General features: G+C 46.1%; 1 protein-coding gene across 1 annotated transcript in view; it reads right to left on the bottom strand.

Annotated features, from left to right (window-relative positions):
* frem1a (Fras1 related extracellular matrix 1a) overlaps window positions 1–25,344 on the bottom strand; it is a 352,151-nt gene that overhangs the window by 153,684 nt on the left and 173,123 nt on the right. The window contains 2 exon segments of the mRNA XM_070877990.1: window positions 512–697; window positions 19,388–19,582. Of these exon segments, the coding sequence (XP_070734091.1) occupies window positions 512–697; window positions 19,388–19,582 (381 nt within the window).

Genomic DNA, 25,344 nt, shown 5'->3' with positions numbered 1-25,344 from the left:
TTTACCGTTTCACAAACTAGTAATTCATAGGGTTTTGGACAGTCAATAAACTCCATGTTCTTGATGAATGAAAACTTTTTCAAATTAGTATTAATGTTTGTTAAAATAAATGATATTCTGTATTCTATTGGAGTCAGAAGCAGCACATCTCACTAGCGGTTTCTATCTTTTATCATATTAAAGAGAAGTTTGTGAAAAAGAATATGTGGCAAGCCATTGTTTTGCTTACGGTGAATAAGAATCATACTGCGCTTTTTTCAAACTGATACTACACACAAGTTATGCAATGGTGAGTTTGACCAGCAAAGTAATGAAAAAAGACTTTTGCCAAAGTAATGAACAAATACTTTTGCCAAACACTTTTCTCATGAAGATGGGTGGGCTCCATAAGCACTGCATTTTACAGACTGGTCTATTGCAGTCATTAGAAATGCAGAGACAAGTTTGCAGCCGTTGGAGAAAACACTCCATGTGGATTGGAGGAACCAGGCTTATTTCGATCCAATCTTACCAATGCTGATGCCCATATTGCTCTTCTCGTAGCCTGGCGAAGGTAATGTGTTCTCTATGTAACCAAATTGGGGTGGGGACCACAGAACAAAAGTCAGTTCATCAACGGTGGTGTCCGGATCACCAGCACACAGGTGGCTGACTGTGATGGCAGCCGATGACCCCTCATCAACGACAAATATTTCACCTTGAATGAGACAACATCAGTTGGGAAATAATTTTTATTGGAAATTAAAGCAAAGCAATCTTTATTATTAGGTCTAGGATGGCATCATCTCAGCCAATGTGGCACAGCTCTACAAAAATTAATCCAGCAGAAAAGTTGGGCGTGTGGGCCATGGGGGGGTGGGCCATGGGGGGGAGGGTCATGGACAGGTGGGTCATGGGCGGGTGGGTCATGGGCGGGTGGGCCATGGGCGGGTGGGCCATGGGCGGGTGGGTCATGGGCAGGTGGGTCATGGGCGGGTGGGCCATGGGCGGGTGGGTCATGGGCGGGTGGGCCATGGGCGGGTGGGTCATGGGCGGGAGGGTCATGGGCGGGTGGGTCATGGGCGGGTGGGCCATGGGCGGGTGGGTCATGGGCGGGAGGGTCATGGGCGGGTGGGTCATGGGCGGGTGGGTCATGGGCGGGTGGGTCATGGGCGGGTGGACCATGGGCGGGTGGGTCATGGGCGGGTGGGCCATGGGCGGGTGGACCATGGGCGGGTGGGCCATGGGCGGGTGGGTCATGGGCGGGTGGACCATGGGCGGGTGGGTCATGGGCGGGTGGGTCATGGACAGGTGGGTCCTTCAGCGACAGCAGGAGTACCCCTGAATGGCAAAACCCACTTCAACGGGAAGACAATGGAAACAAAAATCGAGAGGCTGCAAACTTGCTCTCACCCGTTTTACACTGTCGCACAAAGTCAAGATCTAGCCTTAGATGTCTGCACTATGGGATAACATTTTTAAACACATGGAGAAACATGAGTGAACTAGCATCACTCAGTAGGGTATTCTAAAATACAACTTGTGCCAAACATCTACAATTTTTTGAAGAATAGAGGATAGATAAAGGAAATGTAGTGGATGTGGTTCATATGGATTTTCAAATATCATTTATTAAGTAACCACATAAGAGACTCATGGCAAATATAATGGCACAAGGAACAAATGGAAATATTTCCACTTGGATGGAGAGATGGTTGGAGGGCAGAAAATAAAGGAAATAGGTAAAAGGAAGTTTATTTGACCTGGGCAAACGTGGTGAATGGTGTTCCACACAGTTGATGTGATTTACTTTTTACATAAATGATCTGAACTAGGAATTGAGGAATTGATAATGAAATTTACTAATTACATTAAATTGTGAGGTGGGATAAACTTTAATGAGAAGAAAGAAAGACTTGGATTTATATCGCGCTTTTCACGACCACTGGATATCTCAAAGCACTTTACAGTCAATGAAGTACTTTTGGGGTGTAGTCACTATGGAATGTGGACAAAGCGGCAGCCAATCTGCACACAGCAAACTCCCACAAACAGCAATGTGATAATGACCAGATAATCTGTTATTTCTTATGTTGATTGAGAGATAAATATTGGCCAGGATTGCCAAAGAAGGCAGGAGATGACAGATAAGCTGACAGGATGAGCAGATAAGCGGCAGATACATTTCAATGCAGAAAGTCGTGAAGTAATATGTTTTGTAAGTAAGAATAAGGAAAGAAAATACATCTTAAATGGTAACATTTTAAGTAGAGTAGGGGGTCAGAGGGGCCTCGCAGATATACAATCATTAAAACTGGCAGCAGAAATGGCTGAAAAAATAACTAATGGAATCCTTGGGGCTAAACTTTGGTGCACACAGCCCTCTTTATCCGGCCCCAGGGATCGCCTTCACCAAAGAAGCTAAGTAACTTACCTGATGGTGGAGCTGAAAGGAGCACATTAACTGACAGGATCACCGCTCCCAACCCTCCTGCACATTGCCGCCAATCCCGACTCCCCCCCACTTCCCCCGAATCATTGTCACTCTCGACTCCCCCCCCCGCCCAATCATTGTCACTCTCTGCCTGACTCCCCACCAATCATTGCCAATCCCGACCCCCCCAATCATTGCAACTCCTGCCCGACTTCCACCCCCCCCAATTCAATGCCAATCCCAACTACCCCCCCCCGCAATCATTGCCACTCCCTGCCCAACTCCCCAACTCCGCCCCCAGTCATCGCCTCTCCCTGCCAGACCAACCCTCCCCACAATCATCGCCTCTCCCAACACCCCTCCCGTGCCCACCGCCCCCACCCCACCCTGCTCAATCATCACCGCTCCAGGCTCAAACCCCAGGTCTGATCTCCCCTCTGCTCCTGAACCAACCTCTTAATTCCTGACACTGATCACTGACTCAGGCCACGATCCCTGAGGCCCAATATCTGGAGAGCCTTGGGCGAATTACTGGGCCCAATTTCTATGCCTGTTTTGCATTTAGTGGAATGGAAAGAAAAAAAAAACAAGGAAGAGATGTTAGACTTTAGTTGGCTGCAGTTCGAGTATTGTGTACAGTTGTGGGCATCACAGTATGGGAAGAACATAAAACTGATGGAAAATGTAGTGTAGATTCTCTAGGGTGTTTTCAAGATGATGGGTTAGAGTTATTGTATAGACTTGAGAAGTGGAGGCATTTTTCACAAAGGGACAAGAGGCTCGTGTCAGAGGAATGGAGAGTTCATGGAGGGGAGTCATAGAATTGGAAGAAGTTACAGAGGGAGGCAAGAGGCATGGGGACTTTGGTTATGGCCAAATTAAATTGGTAAAATATTCTTTACACAGAGGGCAGTTAGAATGTGGAATACTCTGTCACAAACTATTGTTGTAGCAGAGTCCATGAATTATTTTAGAAAGGAATGAGATAAAAAAGAAAGACTTGCATTTATATAGTGCCTTTCATGACCACCGGACGTCTCAAAACGCTTTACAGCAAATGAACTACTTTTGGAATGTAGTCACTGTTGTAATGTGGGAAACCCGGCAGCCAATTTTGTGCACAGCAATGTGATAATGGCCTGATAATTGTTTTTTGTTATGTTGACTGAGGGATAAATATTAATCCCATGACACGGGGGATTACTCCCCTGCTTTTCTTCAAAATAGTGCAATGGGATCTCTTACGTCCACTTGCGAGAACAAATGGGTTTAATGTCTCATCTGAAAGACAGTGCAGTACTCCCTCAGCACTGCACTGGAGCGTCAGCCTTGATTTTTGAGTTCAAGTCCCTGGAGTGGAACTCGAATCCACAACCTTCTGACTCAGAGGCGAGTGTGCTACCCACTGAGCTATAGCTGTCAAAAAGGAATGAGATAGTTGTATGTTTGAGAAAAGGATGAATATTAAAGGTGTGGGGAGTGAGGAGAAGAGTGGGATATAGGTGGATCATGCAGAAAGAAATATTGGTGCAGATTGGTTCTGAACCTGTTTTTAAAAAGTGACATTCTAAGGTCCTGTGATGAATAATGCCATCCTGTAATGCACTTGTTATAAGGATAATGAATGCATTGATATGTTACTGTGTGATGTTCAGAACAAATGTATTAGCACATTTATATGAGCTTTCCTTTTCCTCTATTTTTACAAAGGTGCTGGCTTATGGGTTATTGTACAGTACTTTTCCCAACCCCTTTGAATTGGTGGTACAGCCCCATTAAATAAAATTTTGTGTAACAGCTACTGGAATACAAACTTCATATGAATCACAGTTCCCTCTACAGACATGTGGTTTGGCACTGTGGCTGGTCAATAAAATTCAAATCACATCTTGCTGACATTTACATCTCTTCCCCAGCATTTGTGGGAGAAAGACATTTGTTCTCAGATGCATAACTTAATATTTTTAAACAGCTTGACTGTTTACATCATTAAACTTTAGAAATAGGGATGGCAATCCGAAAGCTGAATTGTGATAGTTTGCAAGTTTCAAAATTGCAAGTGGATGGAGTAACACGTGCTGTGAAAATTGAATGGTGTGATCGTACAAGTTGTACAGCACACTGAAGCTGCAACATGCTGAGGCACAGAATGGGACCACACTGGTTCCATCAGCAGCTCCTAAATGGTGAGTTTCGGCTCTTGGTCACCGTTCTGTCACAAGAGGTGTCAATCAGAGATCAAGCACCTTCCTAGAGGAAGAAAGGAGAAATCAAAGGGAGAGGTGTACCGGGTTCCTGATGGCCGATCACAGGTTGGCTTTGGCTGACTGGCTTGTTCACCTTTATAGTTACGCTTAATGTGCCGAACGTGGAGGTCACATTGGAGAATGGGCTTGTTTGTCCTTTATGAGAACAAGAAGCAGGGAAGGCATGGGGCAATTATAATTAAAGTATATTTTTGGGGGTCTCACTGTGGGGATTACATGTCAGATCTACCCTAAAACATGGGATAAGAACACAAGAAAAGCATGGAATGAGAAAAAGCCATTTGACCATTCAATTCTGCTCCTTCCACATACCACATACAATATACATAGAAAACATAGAAACATAGAAAATAGGTGCAGGAGTAGGCCATGGCTGAACATGCAACTTCAGTACCACATTTCTGCTTCCTCGCCATACCTCTTGATCCCGCTAGTAGTAAGGACTACATCTAACTCCTTTTTGAATATATTTATTGAATTGGCTTCAACAACTTTCTGTGGTAGAGAATTCCACAGGTTCACCACTCTCTGGGTGAAGAAGTTTCTCCTCATCTCGGTCCTAAATGGCTTACCCCTTATCCTTAGACTGTGACCCCTGGTTCTGGACTTCCCCAACATTGGGAACATTCTTCCTGCATCTACCCTGTCTAAACCCGTCAGAATTTTAAACGTTTTTATGAGATCCCCTCTCATTCTTCTGAACTCCAGTGAATGCAAGCCCAGTTGATCCAGTCTTTCTTGATATGTCAGTCCCGCCATCCCGGGAATCAGTCTGGTGAACCTTCGCTGCACTCCCTCAATAGGAACATAGGAACAGCAGGTGGCAATTTAGTTCCTCGAGCCTGTTCCGCCATTCAATGAGATCATGGTTGATCAGTGACCTAACTCCATATACCTGCCTGTGGCTTATATCCCTCAATACCTTTGGTTAACAAAAATTTATCAATCTCAGAATTAAAATTAAGAATTAACCTAGCATCAATTGCCATTTGCGGAAGTGAGTTCCAAACCTCTACCACACTGTGTGTAGAAGTGTTTCCTAATTTCACTCCAGAAAGGTCTGGCTCTAATTTTTAGACCAGGCCCCCTAGTCCGAGAATCTACAACCAGCAGAAATAGTTTCTCTCTATCTACCCTATCTGTTCCCCTTAATATCTTGAAAACTTTGATCAGATCACCCCTTAACCTTCTAAATTCCAGGGAATACAACCCTAGTTAGTGTAATCTCTCCTCGTAATTTAACCCCTGGAGTCCGGGTATCATTCTGGTAAATCTACACTGCACTCTCTCCAAGATTAATACATCCTTCCTAAGGTGTGGTGCCCAGAACTGCTCACAGTACTCCAGGTGTGGTCTAACCAGTACTGTGAGCAGTTCTGGACACCAGAAGTTAGCAGCATAACTTCTACCCCTTTGTATTCTAATCCTCTAGATATAAAGACCAGCTTTCCATTAGCAGTTTTGATTATTTTCTGTACTTGTTCGTGACATTTTAATGATCTATGTACATGGGCCCCCAAGTCTCTTTGGACTGTTTTTAGATATTTGGCATTTAGAAAGTACCCTGTTCTATCCCTTTTAATTCCAAAGTGGATGGCCTCATATTTGCCTACAATTAAATCAATTTGCCACAGTTTGTCCCATTCACTTCATCTATCAATATCTCTTTTGTAACTTTATGCTTTCATCTACACCTCCTACAATGCCGCATATCTTTGTGTCATCGGCAAATTTGGATATATGACTTTCTATGCCATCATCAAAGTCTTTAATAAATACGGTGAATAGTTGAAGCCCCAACACAGATCCCTGCGGGACACCACCTGCCACATCCTGCCAATTAGAGCATCTATCCATTATGCTTACTATCTTTCACCTGCCGCTCAGCCAATTTCTTAACCAGGTCAATAATTTGCTTTCAATTCCATCAGTTAACAGTGTTTTACGAGGGTCTTTATCAAAGCCTTCTGGCAGTCCATATGAATAACATCCATTGTCATTCCCCTGTTCACTACTTTAGTCACCTCTTCAAAAAATTCAATCATGTTCATCAATCATAACCGACCCATTACAAATCCATGCTGGCTCTCTCTGATCAACTGAAAATGTTCAAGATCTTCGGTCACCCTATTCTTAATTATAGACTCCAGTAATTTCCCAACATCAGATTTTAGGCTAACTGGTCTATAATTTCCTGGTTTCCCTTTCTCATCTTTCTTAACTAGTGGAGTGACATGCGCAATTTTCCAACCTAAAGGAACTGTTCCTGAACTGAGCCTCCTCCCCATTTAATCTCTTAAAGCAGTTGTTGCAAGCTGTTTTTGCTGAGCACCCTTACAGAGATTCATATCCAATGCATTCCCTCCTCTTTTTAAGAAAGAGTAAATGCTCCCTGTGTGGAATCCCATCCAATGGTGGACACATCTCTCTCTCCCGGTAAAATGTCACCTATAGGCTGCCAGACCAGTTAGAATTGAAATGGAGAAATGAAGGTATCAGGAACAGTAGGGAGAGGAAATGCTGACAATAAAATGCCTCCAGCAGCAAGGTACTGGATTATCAAATCAAAACAATGGCCCAGAAATTCCTAAAGTTGTGTGCCCTGGTTGTTAGATTACTTTCCTCACCCTTCAGCTTGAAAGGTTTTTGTGCCGCAAATTTCGGAAAGTGCGATCTGATAACAATGCATCCCGAACCTGGCGAAATGACAAGACTAACAGTCTATCTCCTTTTGACCTTATAATATTGTGAAAAATAGTCGTAAGCCTGAGGATTGGAAAAGTTTTAGAAGTCAGCAAAGGATGATCAAAAAATTGATAAAAAGGGAAAAGATAGTCTATGAGAGAAAACTAGCAAGAAATATAAAAACAGATTGTAAGAGCTTCTACAAGTATGAGAGTAGCAAAAGTAAACATTGATCCCTTAGAGGCTGAGGCAGGAGGAATTATTATGGGGAATAAGGAAATGGCAGAAATGTTAAACAAATATTTTGTATCTGTCTTCACAGTAGAAGAGCAACACACATATCTATAATGGTAGGAAACTAAGGGTCGAATGAGGGTGAGGAACTTAATGTAATTAATATAAGTAGAAAAAATGTACTAGAGAAACTAATGGGACAAAAAGCCAACAAATCCCCTGGACCTGACAAAGTTGACAAATCCCCTGGACCTGACGGCCTACGTCCTAGGGTTCTAAAAGAGGTGGCTGCAGAGATAGTGGATGCATTGGTTTTGATCTTTCAAAATTCCCTAGATTCTAGAACAGTCCCAGCAGATTGGAAGGTAGCAAATGTAACATCGCTAGTCAAGAAAGGATGGCGAGAGAAAACAGGGAACTTCAGGACAGTTAGCCTGACATCAGTCATCTGGAAAATGCTGGAATCCATTGCTAGGGAAGTTGTATCAGGGCACTTAGAAAATTATAACATGATTAGGCAGAGTCAACATGGTTTTATGAAATGAAAATCGTGTTTAACAAATTTATTAAGAGTTTTTTGAGGGTGTAACTAGCAGGATAGATAAAGGGGAACCAGTGGCTGTCGTATATTTTGATTTCCAAAAGGCAGTTGATAATGTGCCACATAGGTTATGGCACAAGATAAGGGATTGGAGGGAATGTATTAGCATGTATAGAGGATTGGTTAACGGACAGAAAACAGAGAGTAACGATAAACAGGTCTTTTTCAAGTTGTCAGGCTGTAACTAGTGGGGTGCCGCAAGGATTAATGCTTGGGCCTGAGCTATTTACAATCTATATTAATGACCTAGATGAAGAGACCGAGTGTAATGTATCCAAGTTTGCTGATAATACAAAGAAAGCTAAGTGGGACAGTAAGATGTGAGGAGAACATAAAGTGCCTGCAAAGGGATATAGATAGACTAAGTGAGTGGGCTGTAAGGTGGCAGATGGAGTATAATGTAGGGAAATGTGAGGTTATTCACTTTGGAAGGAAGAATAGAAAAACAGAATATTTTTTAAATGGTAGAAACTTTTAAATGTTGTGTTCAGAGAGATTTGGGTGTCCCTTGTGCATGAAACACAGAAAGCTAGCATGCAGATACAGCAAGCAATGAGGCGGTGCAATGTAAGTTCACTAGATTGATTCCTGGGAATGAGAGGGCTGTCTTAAGATGAGAGATTGTGTAGAATGGGCCTATACTCTCTGGAGTTTAGAAGAATGAGAGGTGATCTCATTGAAACATACAAGATTCTGAAGGGGATTTGTTATGTTTCGAATAACTCCACAAGACTGTATATTGTAAGCTCAAACTATTGTGACCTTGGCCTCTTTAAAGTAACTCCAGAGTGAGGAAGCAGCATGGTAGACTGCCTTTTATACCTGCTTGCCCAGGGTGTGCAGGTGACCCTTGGGCCTCCCACAGGTGCGCCCCCTGGTGGCAAGTCTTAAACACTAGTAAAGTTTACATACATAACACCACTCCCCCCCAAAGCCTTAGATACAAGTTATTTACAAGTTGAGGCAACCAGGGGCTCTACGTTCTCAGGTTGATCGCCTGAGTTGAAGTCCTGGCATGGGTGAGTTGGTTGGATCATTGCTGCACTGCAGCGCGGCTGGTCTGATCGGACTGCCGGGCATGGTGGGTTCATCCTCGTGGTTGACCGCGAGGTCGATTGCTGGTTGGGTGTGTGTTGGTGGATCAATGATGGTAATGTCCTCTTCAAACTGTTCTTGGTTGTCAGTGAATCACAGTTTGGTCTGATCCAAGTGCTTTCTGCACGTTTGTCCATTCAAAAGTTTGACAACAAACACTCTATTCCCCTCCTTGGCTAACACAGTGCCAGCAACCCATTTGGGACCATGACCATAATTTAGAACAAACACAGGGTCATTAACCTCAATGTCACATGATACAGCTGCGCGATCGTGATACATGTTATGCCGGTGATGCCGGGTTTCTAAATGATCATTGAGATCTGGGTGGACTAAGGAGAGCCTGGTTTTGAGTACTCTCTTCCTTAACAATTCTGCAGGGGGTGCACCCATAAGCGAGTGGGGTCGCGTTCGGTAGCTGAGTAGAATCCGAGATAACCGGGTCTGCAGGGAACCGTCCATCACACGTTTTAAACTCTGCTTGATAGTTTGAACTGCCCATTCTGCTTGACCATTGGATGCGGGCTTAAACGGGGCAGACCTGACATGCTTGATGCCATTGCAGGTCATGAACTCATTGAATTCTGAGCTGGTGAAACATGATCCATTGTCACTAACAAGGACGTCGGACAAATCATGGATGACGAACATGGCCCGGAGGCTTTTAAATATGGCAGTGGACGTACATATTGATATTATTATACATTCATCATCATCATCATCATCATCATCATTGGCAGTCCCTCGTGATCGAGGAAGACTTGCTTCCACTCATGAAGTGAGACCTTTGGTGGCTGAACAGTCCAATACAAGAGCCACAGACTCTGTCACAGGTGGGACAGATAGTCGTTGAGGGAGGGGTGAGTGGGACTGGTTTGCCGCACTCTCTTTCCGCTGCCTGCGCTTGATTTCTGCATGCTCTCAGCATTGAGACTCGAGATGCTCTGCGCCCTCTCGGATGCACTTCCTCCACTTAGGGCGATCTTGGGCCAGGGACACCTGGATATCAGTGGGGATGTCGCATTTTATCAGGGAGGCTTTGAGGGCGTCCTTGTAACGTTTCTTCTGCCCACCTTTGGCTCGTTTGCCGTGAAGGAGCTCCGAGTAGAGCACTTGCTTTGGGAGTCTCGTGTCTGACATGCGGACGATGTGGCCTGCCCAGCGGAGCTGATCGAGTGTGGTCAGTGCTTCGATGCTGGGGATGTTAGCCTCAATGAGGACGCTGACGTTGGTGCACTTCTCCTCCGAGGGGATTTGTAGGATCTTGCGGAGACAGCGTTGGTGATATTACTCCAGCAACTTGAGGTGTCTACTGTACATGGTCCATGTCTTTGAGCCATACAGGATGGCGGGTATTACTACAGCCCTGTAGACCATGAGTTTGGTGGCAGTTTTGAGGGCCTGGTCTTCAAACACTCTTTTTCTCAGGCGGCTGAAGGCTGCACTGGCACACTGGAGGCAGTGTTGGATCTCGTCGTCGATGCCTGCTCTTGTTGATAAGAGGCTCCCGAGATATGGGAAGTGGTCCATGTTGTCCAGGGCCGCACCATGGATCTTGATGACTGGGGGGGCAGTGCTGTGCGGTGAGGACAGGCTGGTCGAGGACCTTTGTCTTACGAATGTTTAGCTTAAGGCCCATGCTTTCGTACGCCTCAGTAAATACGTCGACTATGTCCTGGAGTGCAGCCTCTGTATGTGCACAGACGCAGGCATCGTCCGTGTACTGTAGCTCGATGACAGAGGTTGGGGTGGTCTTGGACCTGGCCTGGAGATGGCGCAAGTTGAACAGGTTCCCACTGGTTCTGTAGTTTAGTTCCACTCCAGCGGGGAGCTTGTCCACTGTGAGGTGGAGGATGGCGGCGAGAAAGATTGAGAAGAGGGTTGGGGCGTGAAGCAGCCCTGTTTGACCCCGGTTCGGACGTGGATTGGGTCTGTGGTGGATCCGTTGGTAAGAATCATGGCCTGCATGTCGTCATGGAGCAGGTGAAGGACGGTGACGAACTTTTGGGGGCATCCGAAACAGAGGAGGATGCTCCATAGACCCTCACGGTTGACAGTGTCAAAGGCCTTCGTAAGATCGAAGAAGGCCATATATAAGGGCTGGCGCTGTTCCCTACATTTTTCCTGCAGCTGTCGCGCTGCAAAAATCATGTCCGTTGTGCCCCGTAGGGGACGAAATCCGCACTGTGACTCCGGGAAGAGCTCCTCGGCCACGGGAAGAAGACAGTTGAGGAGGACTCTAGCGACGACTTTCCCAGTGGCTGATAGCAGGGAGATTCCTCTGTAGTTGCCGCAGTCGGACTTGTCCCCTTTTTTAAAGATGATAACGATTACTGCATCTCTGAGATCCCCCGACATGCTCACATCCCTCCAGATGAGAGAGACGAGGTCGTGTATTCGCGCCAGCAGTGCCTCTCCGCTATACTTCAATGCCTCAGCAGGGATTCCGTCTGCACCTGTAGCCTTGTTGTTTTTAAGCTGCCTTGTGGCTTTTTCTAGCTCCTGCAGCGTTGGGGTCTCACTGAGGTGGTGGCAGGTAGCATGCTGCGGGATTGAGTCGAGAACACTCGAGTTCAATCCATTTAGAGTCAGCGTCCACTGCTACTAGGAACATCTTTCCGAGAAAGGGGTCAGCGAAATGAACGTGGACCCTGGACCACGGTTTGGAGAGCCATGACCACAGACTCAGTGGGGCCTCCCTTGGTGCATTGCTCAGCTGTGCGCAAGTGTTACATTGATGAGCGCATGACTCCAATTCCGAGTCAATGCCGGGCCACCAAATGTGCGACTTGGCGATAGCCTTCATCATGACTATGCCTGGGTGGGTACTGTGTAGGTCGCGTATAAATGTTTCCCTGCCTTTTTTTGGCAAACCTACTCCATTCCCCCATAGGAGACAATCCGAATGGATGGACATTTCATCCTTGCGACAGTAAAACAGCATAATTTCGTCTTGCATTTCCCCAGGAACTGCCAACCAGCTCCCATTAAGGATGCAGTTTTTTACTAGTGATAGCACAGGGTCCTGGCTAGTCCACATCCTGATCTGGCGAGCCATGACGGGTGACCCCTCGCTCTCAAAAGCGTCCATTACAAGAAGCAAGTCTGCGGGTTGCGCCATTTCCACCCCAGTGGTGGGCAATGGTAGCCGACTGAGGCCATCAGCACAGTTCTCAGTGCCTGGTCTGTGGTGGATTACATAGTCATATGCAGATAATGTTAGTGCCCATCTTTGGATGCAGGACGAAGCATTGGTGTTAATACCTTTGCTTTCTGAGAACAGCGAAATGAGCAGTTTGTGGTCGGTTTCGAGCTCGAACTGGAGTCCAAATAGGTATTGGTGCATTCTCTTAACCCTGTAACGCATGCTAATGCTTCTTTCTCAACCATACTGTCGGCTTTTTCAGCCTTATATAAACTTCTGGACGCATATGCAACCGGTTACAGTTTGCCTGACACATTGGCTTGTTGTAACACACAACCGACCCCGTACAAAGATGCATCACAAGCTAGTAAAAAACTTTTACACGGGTCATACAGTAAAAGTAAATTGTTCGAACATAGCTAATTATAACTAAGAATAATTGTCAGTGAAATAAATTTTGACGAAAAGTATTCATGCACATCTCCCATAGCATTAAAACAGACTTTGAACCAATAAATGAATTCTCAGTCAGAAACGTTGTCAGGTTTCTGGCCTTATTAAAGGCTGTCTCTTGAGATTTCCCCCAAACCTAGTCATCACCCTTGCGTAGCAATAAATACAAAGGTTCCAGCCAAGTGCTCAACCCCGGTAGAAAGTTACCAAAATAGTTGAGGAGTCCCAGGAACGAACGCAGCTCTGTCACATTCTGTGGCCTGGGTGCATTCTTGATGGCCTCCGCCTTGGAGTCCGTGGGTCTGATGCCATCCGCCGCAATCTTTCTCCCCAGAAATTCGACCTCTGATGCCAGGAAAACATACTTTAAACATCAGGGTGCACGGAACCGATTTCAGCAGACTCTCCATGCTCCTCTGGAAGATGGCCGTAGCCGAGCGAATCCCAAAAGGGCATCTATGGTATATCAACAGTCCTTTATGCGTATTGATGCACATCAATTTTTTCGAATGTTCAGCCAGTTTCTGTGTCATGTAAGCAGAGGTTAGATCCAGCTTGGTGAATGACTTCCCTCCTGCTAGCGTTGCGAACAGGTTATCTGCTTTGGGTAATGGTCCTGGAACGATGGGGGATGGGGGTTTGTGGGGAGCGGGCAGGGAAGTGGACCCGAGTCCATGATCAGATCAGTCATGATCGTATTGAATGGCGGAGCAGGCTCGAGGGGCCGTATGGCCTACTCCTGTTTCTATTTCTTATGCTCTTATGAGACTCGGTTGATCATTACCTTGTAGTCCCCGCAGATTCTGACCATCCCATCATTTTTCAAAACCGGAACAATTGGACTGCCCCACTCGTTGAACTCGACTAGAGATATGATCCCCTCTCGTTGAAGTCTGTCCAGCTCGATCTCGACTTTCTCTCGCATCATGTATGGAACCGCTCGGGCGTTGTGATGAACGGGTCATGCATCAGGGACTAGATGGATCTACACTTTGGCGCCTGTGAAGTTGCCGATGCCTGGCTCGAATAACGACGGGAATTTGTTTAGCACTTGGGCGCACGAGGCGTCATCCACTGAAGACAGTGCTTTGATGTCATCCCAGTTCCATTGGATCTTTCCTAGCCAGCTTCTGCCGAACAGCGTTGGGCCATCACCTGGTATAATCCATAGTGATAAATCATGCACAGTTCCATCGTACGATACCTGTCGCACTGCCAATGACTTGTATGAGCTCTTTGGTGTAAGTGCGCAGCTTGGTGTGCATCGGACTTAGTTTTGGCCTTTGTGCCTTGTTGCCCCACAGTTTCTCAAAAGTCTTCTGGTTCATAATTGACTGACTCACCCCCGTGTCCAATTCCATGGAAACTGGAATGCCGTTTAATTTGACTTTCAACATTAACGGAGGGCTTTTGGTGGTGAAGGTGTGTACCCCATACACTTCCTCTTCAGCCTTGGGTTGAGTTGCCTCTCTTACTCATTCAGCGTGATCCGCGCCGGATCGGTCATCTTCTCCCGACTCTGCCACGTGATGAGTCGCAGCACGTTTGCATATTCGCTGGAGGTGCCCCATTGTAGTGCTTGAATCGACATTGATGGGCTCGATGATTACCCCTGCAGCGTCAACATGGTGTTAATGGATTCGCATTCAAGCCCCATAGCGAACTCTGAGTCATCCTAGGTCAGGCCTCTGCAGGCGTATAGGCCCTGCCATTTACAGTTCTGCCTGCTGAAAGCCTTATTTTATGCACAGTACTTTCCGGTGAGCTTTGATGCTGCAAAGATATTTGTTTAGTGTTATCGTTCGTGGACATGAAAGCCTGGGCTATCATGATGGCCTTGGTCAGATCTAAGGATTCGGCAGACAGCAGTTTGCGAAGAATGACCTCCTGGCCGATTCCAAGCTCGAAAAAGTCCCGCAACATTTCCCCCAAAAATCCAGCAAATACGCACGGTCCCGCAAGACGTCTTAGGTCGGCGACGTAGCTCGCCACGTCCTGGTCCTTGGAGCGATGGTGCGTATAAAAGCGATATCTGGCCATTAAGATGCTCTCCTTTGGCTTGGGGTGTTCCCGAACCAGCGTGCACAACTCTGCATATGTCTTCTCCGTTGGTTTCGTCAGTGCTAGCAGATTTTTGATGAGGCTATATATCGTGGACCCACAAACGGTGAAGAGAATCACCCTGTGCTTGACCACGGTCTCTTCCGTATTCAGCTCATTGGCCACGAAGTACTGGTCAAGACACTCAATGAAGGCTTCCCAATCATCACCCTCAACAAATCTCTCAAGAATACCAACGGCAGCCATAACTGTGTGAAAGTTCGTGATCTGTTACTCGTTGCCAATTGTTATGTTCAGAATAACTCCATAAGACTGTATGCTGTAAGCTCAAACTGTTGTGACCTTGGTCTCTTTAATGTAACTCCAGAGTGAGGAAGCAGCATGATAGACTGCCTTTTATACCTGCTTGCCCGAGGACTGCAGGTGACCCTTGGGTCTCTCACAGGTGCGCCCCCTGGTGACAAGTCTTACACACTAGTTAAAGTTTACATACATAACAGGATTGACAGGATAGATGCTGAGAGGTTGTTTCCCCTGGTTGGAGTGTCTAGAACTAGGGGGTACAGACTCAGGATAAGGCGTAGACCATTTAAGATAGAGATGAGGAGGAATTTCTTCACTCAAAGGGTTGTGAATCTTTGGAATTCTCTGCCCCAGATGGCTGTGGAAGCTGAGTCTCAACCTCTCAAGGCTGAGGTAGATAGAATTTTGGAGACTGACGGAATCAAGGGATATGGAGATCTGGCGGGAAAGTGGAGCTGAGGTCGGTGATCAGCCATGATCTTATTGAATGGCAGAGCAGGCTCGAGGGGCCTTATGGTCTACACCTGCTCCTATTTCTTATATTCTTATATCTGATTTTGGCCTCAACTCCACTTCCCCACCCTCTCCCCATAAGCCTTGACTCCCTTATCTTTCAAAAATCTGTCTATCTCCATCTTAAATATATTCAATGACCCAGTCTCCACTGCTCTCTGGCGTAGAGAATTCCAAAGATTCACGACCCTCTGAGAGAAGAAATTCTTCCTCATTTCTGTTTTAAATGGACGACCCCTTATTCTGAGACTATCCCCCTAGTTCTAGATTCCCTCACGAGGAGAAACATCCTCTTTGCATCTACTCTGACAAGCTCCTGTAGAATCTTACACATTTCAATAAAATCACCTCTTATTCTTCTAAACTCCAATGAGTATAGGCCTAATCTGTTCAACCTTTCTTTATATGACAACCCCTTCATCTCAGGAATCAACCTCATGAACCTTCTCTGAACTGCTTATGTTATGTTATGTTCTTAATCTATGAGATTTCAGGGTAGAGAAAGAAACAGAGGAATGGCTGAGAAGGAAATCAGGTGAATTAGAGTGAAATGAGGTACAGAAAGAGAAATAACGAGAGGGAAAGAAAGATTGGATTAAGAGAGAGAGAAAACAAGAGACAGGAAGGAAAGCAAGACTTTTTTTTAAGAACACTTTACTACGTGGAGGAATGCAACTCTAAAGTTTCAATTGTTCCCTTTCTGAGCTGGTTGAGTGGCATTGCAGGAACATAAATCTTGTTATTGAAACGGTCCTTACATTTTAAAGTTTTTTTTATTCGTTCATGGGATGTGGGCGTCGCTGGCAAGGCCAACATTTATTGCCCATCCCTAATTGCCCTTCAGAAGGTGGTGGTAAGCCGCCTTATTGAACCGCTGCATTCCATGTGGTGAAGGTACTCCCAAAGTGAATATACGTCTTTGCAGCGGTTTGGTACATTCCAGAGGATAGTTAAGATCAACCACATTGCTGTAGGTTTGGAGTCACATATAGGCCAGACCGGCTAAGCATGGCAGATTTCCTTCCCTAAAGGACATTAATGAACCAAATGTGTTTTCATGGTCACAATTACTGACACTAGCTTTTTAATTCCAGATTTATTTAATTGAATTAAAATTCCCCAGCTACCGTGATGGGAATTGAAGTCATGTCCCCGTATCATTCGTCCAGGCCTCCAGATTACTAGTCCAGTAACATTGCCACTACGCTACCGTATCCGTCTTAACTTTGTGCAGTGAGTTTCATTCATATTTATGGCTCAAATGCAGCAATTGTTGAAACACATGGGGCGGTTGATGGTGAGAACCCATTTTGCAAGGCAATGGCAGCGCAACTTGTCCAGCAGTTTGTGGTGATTTGCAACTCACGGCACATCTCTTCCTCGCTACACGTTGCTGGGTTATTTACACATTACTAGTGGTGTGCGCATTAAACTGGCCGCTATTGTCCCAGTAACGTCTGTGCCAATACAGAAATAAAGAAAGTGTTGTCATAATATTTTTATAAAGTTATAACTCATGTAATAGCTTAACAATGCAATTTCCTGCAATAAAAATCCAATTTCAGTTTTGCTACAACTGAAATCACCAAATTCTGGGATGTTAATATAAGGAACAAACCTAGCTCTGTAACAATTATTCATTAAGGACATTAACAGTGCAACCTATGGTATAAGGTATATTTACCAAAAATACAATATTACTTGTATTGTAAGAAAGCTTTCTATGGGAATAGTAAACATTTGTGTTCTTTAGCTTACATGTGAGAGGTAATGACTGATAAAGTATTGAGTGTAGGTTTTGATTTCAGGGCCTGACCCTGTGGCTTTTGCTACCTTATTAGGAACATAGGAACAGGAGGAGGTAATTCAGTCCCCTGAGCCTGTTCTACCATTCAATCAGATCATGACTGATCTGTATCTTAACTCCATCTACCCGCCTTGGTTCTGTAAGCCCTAACACACTCGCCTAACAAAAATCTATCGATCTCAGTATTGAAATTTTCAATTGACCCTCAGCCACAACAGCTTTTTGTGGGAGAGTTCCAGATTTCCACCATCCCTTCTGTGAAGAACTGCTTCCTGACATCATCTCTGAACAGCCTAGCTCTAATTTTAAGGTTATGCCCCCTTGTTCTGGACTACCCCACCAGAGGAAACAGTTTCTCTCTAACTACCCAATCAACTCCTTTAATCATCTTAAACATCTTAATTAAATCATCCCTTAATTTTCCATACTAAATTGAATACAGACCTCGTCTTTGCAACCCATCCTATAATTTAATCCTTTTAGCCCCGGTATCATTCTAGTGAATGTGTGCTGCACCCCCTCCAAGGCCAATATATCCTTCCTGAGGCATGGTGCCCAGAACTGATGGCAGTACTTGAGCTCTATACCACAGTAACATAACTTCCACCCCTTTGTATTCCAGCCCCCTTGAGATAAAGGCCAACATTCCATCAGCCTTTTAAATTATTTTTTTGTACCTGTCCACTAAAGTTTAGTGATTTCTGTACATGGAGCCTTAAATCTTTCTTCTCACCCATAGTTCTCACCATTTAGAAAATACTCTGACCTATTTTTCTTAGGTTCAAAGTGGATGACCTCACTTTCCCACGTCGAACTCCATCTGCCACAGTTTTGCCCACTCTGAATCTATCAATGTCCCTTTGTGCCTTTCTGGTCCTATCTGCACTATTTCCCATGCTATCTGACCTAGCATCATCAGCAAAGTTAGATATATGGCTCTCTATTCCTTTATCCAAGCAATTTTTCGATATAGTGAAAAGCTGAGGCCACAGTACAGATCCCTGGGAGGCACCTTAGTCACATCTTGCGAATTTAGGTACCTACCCATTATCCTTACCTCCTAACCAATTCCCTACCCATGTCAATAGGTTTCCTCCTTGACCTTAGACCTCCAGCATTGAGTTACCTCCCGTGGTGCATGGTGTAGGCTGCAAGCTCTCAACGATCAAAACAAACATTTCAAATAACAGCAACTGTACCAGTTATGTGTCCCGGACCCCCACAACATAATCAGAGTTTCCCAGTTACTCTGCACATCATTGCTGCATTCTCCCATTATACTTTTGCACTTTCCTGCGTAATTTCCTCTACAATAAAGGCAAATGATCAATCTCACACGTCCCCTCACGGCCAGCAGCATGTCCCCAGTGCCCTTCTTCTCATTGTTCCCCTTGTGTCCCTCTCATAACCTTGGCGAGCCCTATAGCTTTAGAACCTCTGTCCTAAAGGAATGATCTGCACAATTATTTCCAAATGAAAGTAATTGAGTTAAATATTCATCCTTTCCCATATGCCTATTCAATCCTGGCCTGTGGTCTGCCAGCAAACATTGCTCCCCTTACAATATCTCCTCTCCCAACATAGTGTTCCCCATCAGGCGCGCGGCTGTGCTGTGCACCATTCGGGAGGTTCTGCGCAGGCTGCTCACCAGCTGCTGCCACTGGAAATAATACTGTGCAGCAAATTTAAAGGATACGCGCACCCAAAACAGTTAGAGGGAACATTGCCCCAATAGCGCTGGAACCACGGTATATTTATTCACATTGACAGACATCAACTTAAAAGAGGCATTTTTTTGTTGTTTTCTTACCAATGATAATTCTCGGTGGTTGGTTGTTGATGGGCATTACAGTAATGTTGAGGTCGTATACAGGGAGAGAGTCGTGAACAGGTAGTGGAAGGGGAAGAGGTTCCTCGTAGCAGCAGCCTCCCACCGTACCTCCATACCAATCCGAGATAACAAAAGTAATGGAATCGAAACAGGGTGTTAAACCCACCTCGCCACCTGAGAACAGGGAGAATTAAAACAGCAAGACTCATTATACAAAGAAAATAATTCCATGAGGAATTTACTTTTAGTCACGAGTGTTTAATTGACAGCAGCAGTTCAAATCACAAGCCGGCCCCCAACTAAGATCATTCAGCTTAAGCATTCTATTTGTCACCCTCCTTTTCTCCTCTCGCCCCCCTCGGAAGCAGTTCAATCCTGCCGGGGTGCAGTTCCATGGAAACAGGTGCTTCTCGATATTAAAAGCGGCTTTAGCAGCCTATTTCACCATGGAGGCATCACCCAATCCCGTTCTTTCCCAACATTTTCAGCAAGGACAGTGATCAGGAGCTGAAAGCCTGATTGATTTTCCCAACAAGTACCAAGGGGTGTGGAGCCCAAGTGTGGTCCCTGAGTCCAATTGTGGTCCCTGAGTCCAATTGTGGTCCCTGAGTCCAATTGTGGTCCCGAGTCCAATTGTGGTCCCGAGTCCAATTGTGGTCCCGAGTCCAATTGTGGTCCCTGAGTGAAATTGTGGTCCCTGAGTGAAATTGTGGTCCTGAGTCCAATTGTGGTCCCTAGTCCAATTGTGGTCCCTGAGTGAAATTGTGGTCCCTAAGTGAAATTGTGGTCCCGAGTCCAATTGTGGTCCCGAGTCCAATTGTGGTCCCGAGCCCAATTGTGGTCCCGAGCCCAATTGTGGTCCCTGAGTGAAATTGTGGTCCCTGAGTGAAATTGTGGTCCCTAAGTGAAATTGTGGTCCCTAAGTGAAATTGTGGTCCCTAAGTGAAATTGTGGTCCTGAGTCCAATTGTGGTCCTGAGTCCAATTGTGGTCCTGAGTCCAATTGTGGTCCCTGAATCCAATTGTGATCCTGAGTCCTATTGTGGTCTTGAGTCCAATTGTGGTCCCTGAGTCCAATTGTGGTTCCTGAGTCCAATTGTGGTCCCGAGTCCAATTGTGGTCCCGAGTCCAATTGTGGTCCCGAGTCCAATTGTGGTCCCGAGTCCAATTGTGGTCCCTGAGTCCAATTGTGGTCCCTAAGTCCAATTGTGGTCCCTAAGTTCAATTGTGGTCCCTAAATCCAATTGTGGTCCCTGAGTCCAATTGTGGTCCCGAGTCCGATTGTGGTCCCGAGTCCAATTGTGGTCCTGAGTCCAATTGTGGTCCCTAAGTTCAATTGTGGTCCGAAGTGCAATTGTGGTCCTGAGTCCAATTGTGGCCCCTGAGTCCAATTGTTTCTCCTACCTGCCCCTGGACCATGACCCCATTACTGAACATCATGCCATAATTTCCCAGACTGTTACTGACCTCACCTCCTCTGGAGTTCTTCCCTCCACAGCCACCAACCTCGTAGTTCCCCAACACTGCACAGCCCGCTTCTATCTCCTTCCCAAGATCCACAAACAGGACTGCCCCGGTAGACCCATCGTTTCAGCCTGTTCTTGCCCCATAAAAGTTATTTCTTCCTATCTCAACTCTATTTTTCTCCCCTTGTCCACTCGCTTTCCACCCACATCCGTGACACCTCCGACGTACTCCATCACTTTAACAGTTTCCAATTTTCCGGCTCCAACTGTCTCCTTTTCACCATGGACGTCTAATCCCTCTACACTTCCATTTCCCATCAGGATGGCCTGAGGGCACTCCACTTCTTCCTCGAGCAGAGGCCCAACGAGTCCCCATCCACCACCACCCTCCTCTGCCTGGCTGAACTTGTTCTCACGTTGAACAACTTCTGCTTTAACTCCATTCTCTTCCTACAAATTAAAGGTGTTGCTATGGGAACCCGAATGGGTCCTAGCTATGCCTGCCTTTTCATGGAATATGTAGAACATTTTTGTTCCAGTCCTGCTCGGGTCCCCTCCCTACCTCTTTTTCCGGTACGTTGATGACTGTATCGGTGCCGTTTCCTGCTCACGCCCTGAACTAGAAAATGTCATTCATTTCACTTCCAATTTCCACCCTTTCCTCACCTTCACATGGTCCATCCCCGACTCTTCCCTTCCTCGACTTCTCCATCTCCATCTCTGAGGATAGGCTTTCGACCAGTATCCACTACAAGCCCACTGACTCCCACAGCTACCTGGACTACATTTCCTCCCACCCCACATTCTGTAAGGACTCCATTCCATTCTCCCAGTTTCTCCGTCTCCGTCGCATCTGCTCTGACGACGCCACCTTTCACACTAGTGCCTCTGACATGTCTTCCTTTTTTCTCAACCAAGTATTCCCCTCTGCCATGGTTAACATGGCCCTCGACTGTGTCCGTTCTATTTCCTACACTTCTGCTCTCACCCTTTCCCCTTGTCTTCAACTTTCATTCCACCAGCTTCCGTGATCATCCTCCGCCATTTCCGCCACCACCAGCATGATCCCACCACCAATCACATCTTCCCCTCCCCTCCTCTCTCAGCGTTCCGAAGGGACCACTCTGTCCACGACACCCTGGTCCATTCTGCAGTCAGCCCCAGCAACTCCTCCCCTTCCCATGGCACCTTTCCATGCAAGCACAGAAGATGCAACATCTGCCCTTTTACCTCCTCCCTTCCCACTATCCAGGGCCCCAAATACTCCTTCCAGGTGAAACAGCGATTTACTTAATGTTTTTCTAACTCCTGGCATTACCATTTCAATTTGGCCCATCATCCCTTTTGTCTCTCTAATCTCTCCTGTTTTCCAACCTGGCACAGACCTTCCCTTTTATTCGTTCTTCCCCTCCCCCTTTCAGTGCTTCTTAAGAATCTGTTCTTTCTGAACACTCTCCCGTTCTGAGCCACTGAGATTTCCAGCATTCTCTGTTTTTATTCCAGATTCCAGCACCCGCAGTATTTTGCTTTTGTGTGATGCCAGAATCTTTTCTGATCGAAATTGAACAGCCTCCAGGGTGTAAATAAATTCCATTTTTAACATCACTTGAGCCTACTTCCATGCAGCTACAACACTGCCATATCAGAATACCCATCTCGTCAACGTAAAAATACTTTTAAAAATTCCCGAATTCGACAGCTTTTGTTTGCATCACCAAATGAGTACTGCGTGCACAATGTACAGGAGTCTGGAAAAAACTCCAAAAGAGACAGAAGGCAGCCCAGGAAATGTGTTCTCACTAGTTGGAGCAGTTCCAATGACTCATATGTGATGCGTCACATCAATTCTATCAGTCTATCAGTCACTGATTTCCCTCAAGGCTCCCTTTAATTGTCAGTAATGTACAGTTTCTTACAAGCACTTTGAGGCATGGACTAAAGCTAACTAATGCCTGCTCCTAAGCTGCTGCAACTGTATTTAAAATGCAGACTGTAATAATCAAACATCGGGGAGAGGCGGGCAGAAAAAGAGTCAGGTGTCGGCCATTTATATTTAGCAACATAGGGACATTAGGAACAGGAATAGGCCTTTCTGTCCCTTGAGCCTGCTCCACCATTCAATTAGATCATGGCTGATCGCCACCTCAACTTGATTTTCCTGTCTTTGATCCATATCCTTGATACCCTTACTCAGCAAAATTCTATATGTCATGTATTCAACCAGCATTGTAACCCATGTATAATCTGACCTAAGTTGTACACTGTGAGAACAATGACCACTAGGTGGGAGACACTCCTAACCTGGGCCTTCAGGTACAAAAGGGGAAGCTCCACCCACCTTCATCACTTGGAGTGCTAAGGAATAAAGGACAGGTCACAGACTGACCTTCTCTCAAGCATGGGCCTCGTGTACATTTATACTGTATAGTAAGGACCTATTAATGTCGACGAGAAACTGGGATTTAAACCACGCGAGCATGGCCACTAGCAGAACAGATGAGAGGTCCTGTGTTAAGGAATGGTTGGGACAGAGATTCAACATTGTTAAAGCAGCACACAGTTCTCCAGGCAGACAGGGGCAATCGGGCATGCCCCAACATGTAGTCGAACCCAGAAGGGAAGTTTGACAGAGACAATGGCAAGCTGAACAACGATTCACGCCATTGCAAGGGTCAATGCGGCCAGTAATGGGGCCATCAACACCTGTTAATGGCGCACTCAAGGACAATATCAGGGACGATCGACTGGCAAGGGATCTTTTGTTTCCAACAACAGCTCATGTTGGAGGCATGGAGGCACACACTCAGCCGGAGCTTGCAGAGATGAGCAAAATACCTGCAGAAATTGCAGAAATGAACGCTGGGGGAAATCGCTAGAAGCTGAAGTTCAGCGAGTTCATGTGGAGCACGTATACAGTTCATACACCAGGACGCCATCGATAATGATGAAAGTGCTCCTCAATGGCATCCCAGTATCAATGGAGCTAGACATGGGGGCCAGCTAGTCTCTGATGGGTATCAAAAAGTTCGAAAAGTTGTGGGCGTCCAAGGCCAGGAGGCCAAAATTATCGGCGATTGACGCACAGCTACGGACTTACACAAAGCAGATCATTCCGGTGCTAGGCAGCGCCACGGTAGTCGTGACCCTCAAAGATTCGGAGAACAGGTTGCCACTCTGGATTGTCCCAGGGGACGGTCCCGTACTACTGGGGAGGAGTTGGCTTGCTGTCATGAACTGGAAATGGGGCGATGTCAATGCAATTTTCTCTGTGGAGCGAGTATCATGCTCACAAATCCTGGACAAATTTAACTCACTATTTCAACCCGGCATCGGCACTTTCATGGGGGCCAAGGTAGTGATTCACATAAACCCGGACGCCAGGCCAGTACACCACAAGGCCAGAGCGGTGCCGTACATGATGCGGGAAAAGATAGAAGGCGAATTGGACCGCCTGCTGAGGGAACGCATCATCTCGCCAGTCGAATTCAGTGACTGGGGGAGCCCGATTGTGCCGGTGCTCAAGGCGGATGGGTCGGTCAGGATATGTGGTGATTACAAGGCCACCATCAATCGGGTGTCACTTCACTCCAAGACCAGTACCGGCTACCGAGAGCGGAGAACCTCTTTGCGACGCTATCCGGTGGCAAACTTTTTCAAAATTGGACCTGACCTCAGCTTACATGACCCAGGAGCTGGCGAGTGAGTCGAAGAAGCTGACCACCATCACGACACACAAGGGGTTGTTTGAGTACAACAGATGTCCGTTCGGGATTCGCTCGGCCGCCGCGATCTTCCAACGAAATATGGAAAGCCTCCTCAAGTCGATTCCAGGGACGATGGTTTTTCAGGACGACATCCTCATCACGGGTTACGATACTGAAGAACACTTCCACAATCTGGAGGAGGTGCTACGCAGATTGGACCGGGTAGGGCTGCGACTGAAAAAGGCGAAGTGTGTCTTCCTAGCTCCAGAGGTAGAATTCCTGGGGATGAGGGTAGCAGCAGACGGGATCAGCCCTACTGCATCCAAGACGGAAGCGATCCAGAGAGCACCCAGACCCCGTAACACGACGGAGCTGCGTTCGTTCCTGGGGCTCCTGAACTATTTTGGTAACTTTCTTCCCAAATTGAGCACGTTGCTAGAGCCGCTACATGTGCTCCTATGCAAAGGTCGCGAATGGGTCTGGGGGGACAGCCAGGAAAGGGCTTTTAATAAAGCACGCAATTTGTTATGTTCCAACAATCTGTTAACACTATACGACCCATGTAAGAAACTTGCGTTAACGTGCGATGCGTCGTCCTATGGTGTCGGGTGTGTGTTGCAGCATGTCAATGTCAAGGGTCAGATTATACATGGGTTACAATGCTGGTTGAATACATGACACTATCCACCTTAGTCTTGAAAGCCCCAATTGTCCCAGCATCCACAGCCTTTTCAGAGTGAGTTCCAGATTTCTACACTCTTTGTGAT

This window comes from Pristiophorus japonicus, chromosome 1 (assembly GCF_044704955.1).
Source record: "Pristiophorus japonicus isolate sPriJap1 chromosome 1, sPriJap1.hap1, whole genome shotgun sequence".
Taxonomy (NCBI): domain Eukaryota; kingdom Metazoa; phylum Chordata; class Chondrichthyes; family Pristiophoridae; genus Pristiophorus; species Pristiophorus japonicus.
The sequence above is the reverse complement of the archived record's forward strand: the minus strand, read 5'-3'. Positions and strand labels throughout refer to the sequence as shown.